The sequence below is a fragment of the Myotis davidii genome, unplaced genomic scaffold, assembly GCF_000327345.1.
Source record: "Myotis davidii unplaced genomic scaffold, ASM32734v1 scaffold355, whole genome shotgun sequence".
NCBI classification, from domain to species: Eukaryota; Metazoa; Chordata; class Mammalia; order Chiroptera; family Vespertilionidae; genus Myotis; species Myotis davidii.
Genome location: NW_006286818.1, coordinates 1,573,820 through 1,574,407, shown reverse-complemented (window position 1 = coordinate 1,574,407; position 588 = coordinate 1,573,820). Strand labels below are relative to the sequence as shown.

Here is a 588-nt window from a genome sequence, read left to right as displayed (position 1 = left end):
CAGTAGGTGGGGTGTGAGGGCCAGGAGCACCAGCAGGAGGTGGGGTGCGGGGGGCTGGGAGCACCAGCAGGAGGTGGGGTGCAGGGTGGGCCAGCGGCAGAGCAGGCAGGCATTTGTGGTGGGTGCCAAGGCCCAGGGAGGAGGAAGTAATTGAAGGATTCGGTTTGGGAAGGGATGGGGCTGGGAAGTGTAGAAAGGAGGCAAGGACCAGCGGGCGGTGCCGATGCGTTTGCCAGGCTATAAATATGCTCTGGGACCTGCCTTCCCTGGGCCCCACCCAGCCTGGCACCCGGCGGTAAAGCTTATTCCGAGTAAGTGCATCGGCATTGTCCCCTTGCAGGGAGGGAAGCTGCTTTCCCGTCCCCCTGCCCCAGGGGTGGGGATCCGTCCTCCTACCCTCATCCTGGCTGACGCTTCCCTCCCCTCTAGCACGAGGACGCGCCCAGCGCCAGGCTGCAGGGCGAGGTGCTGGCCCTGGAGGAGGAGCGGGCGCAGGTGCTCGGGCGCGTGGAGCAGCTCAAGGTCCACGTGAAGGAGCTGGAGCAGCAGCTGCAGGAGTCAGCCCACCAGGTGAGCTTCCAGCAGGGC

The 588-nt window shown here is 66.0% G+C and overlaps 1 protein-coding gene across 1 annotated transcript in view; it reads left to right on the top strand.

The window, feature by feature from the left end:
- Positions 1–588, top strand: part of PHLDB1 (pleckstrin homology like domain family B member 1) — a 41,204-nt gene that overhangs the window by 15,613 nt on the left and 25,003 nt on the right. The window contains 2 exon segments of the mRNA XM_015560637.1: positions 1–39; positions 430–570. The exon segment at positions 1–39 is cut by the window's left edge and continues 267 nt beyond it. Of these exon segments, the coding sequence (XP_015416123.1) occupies positions 1–39; positions 430–570 (180 nt within the window).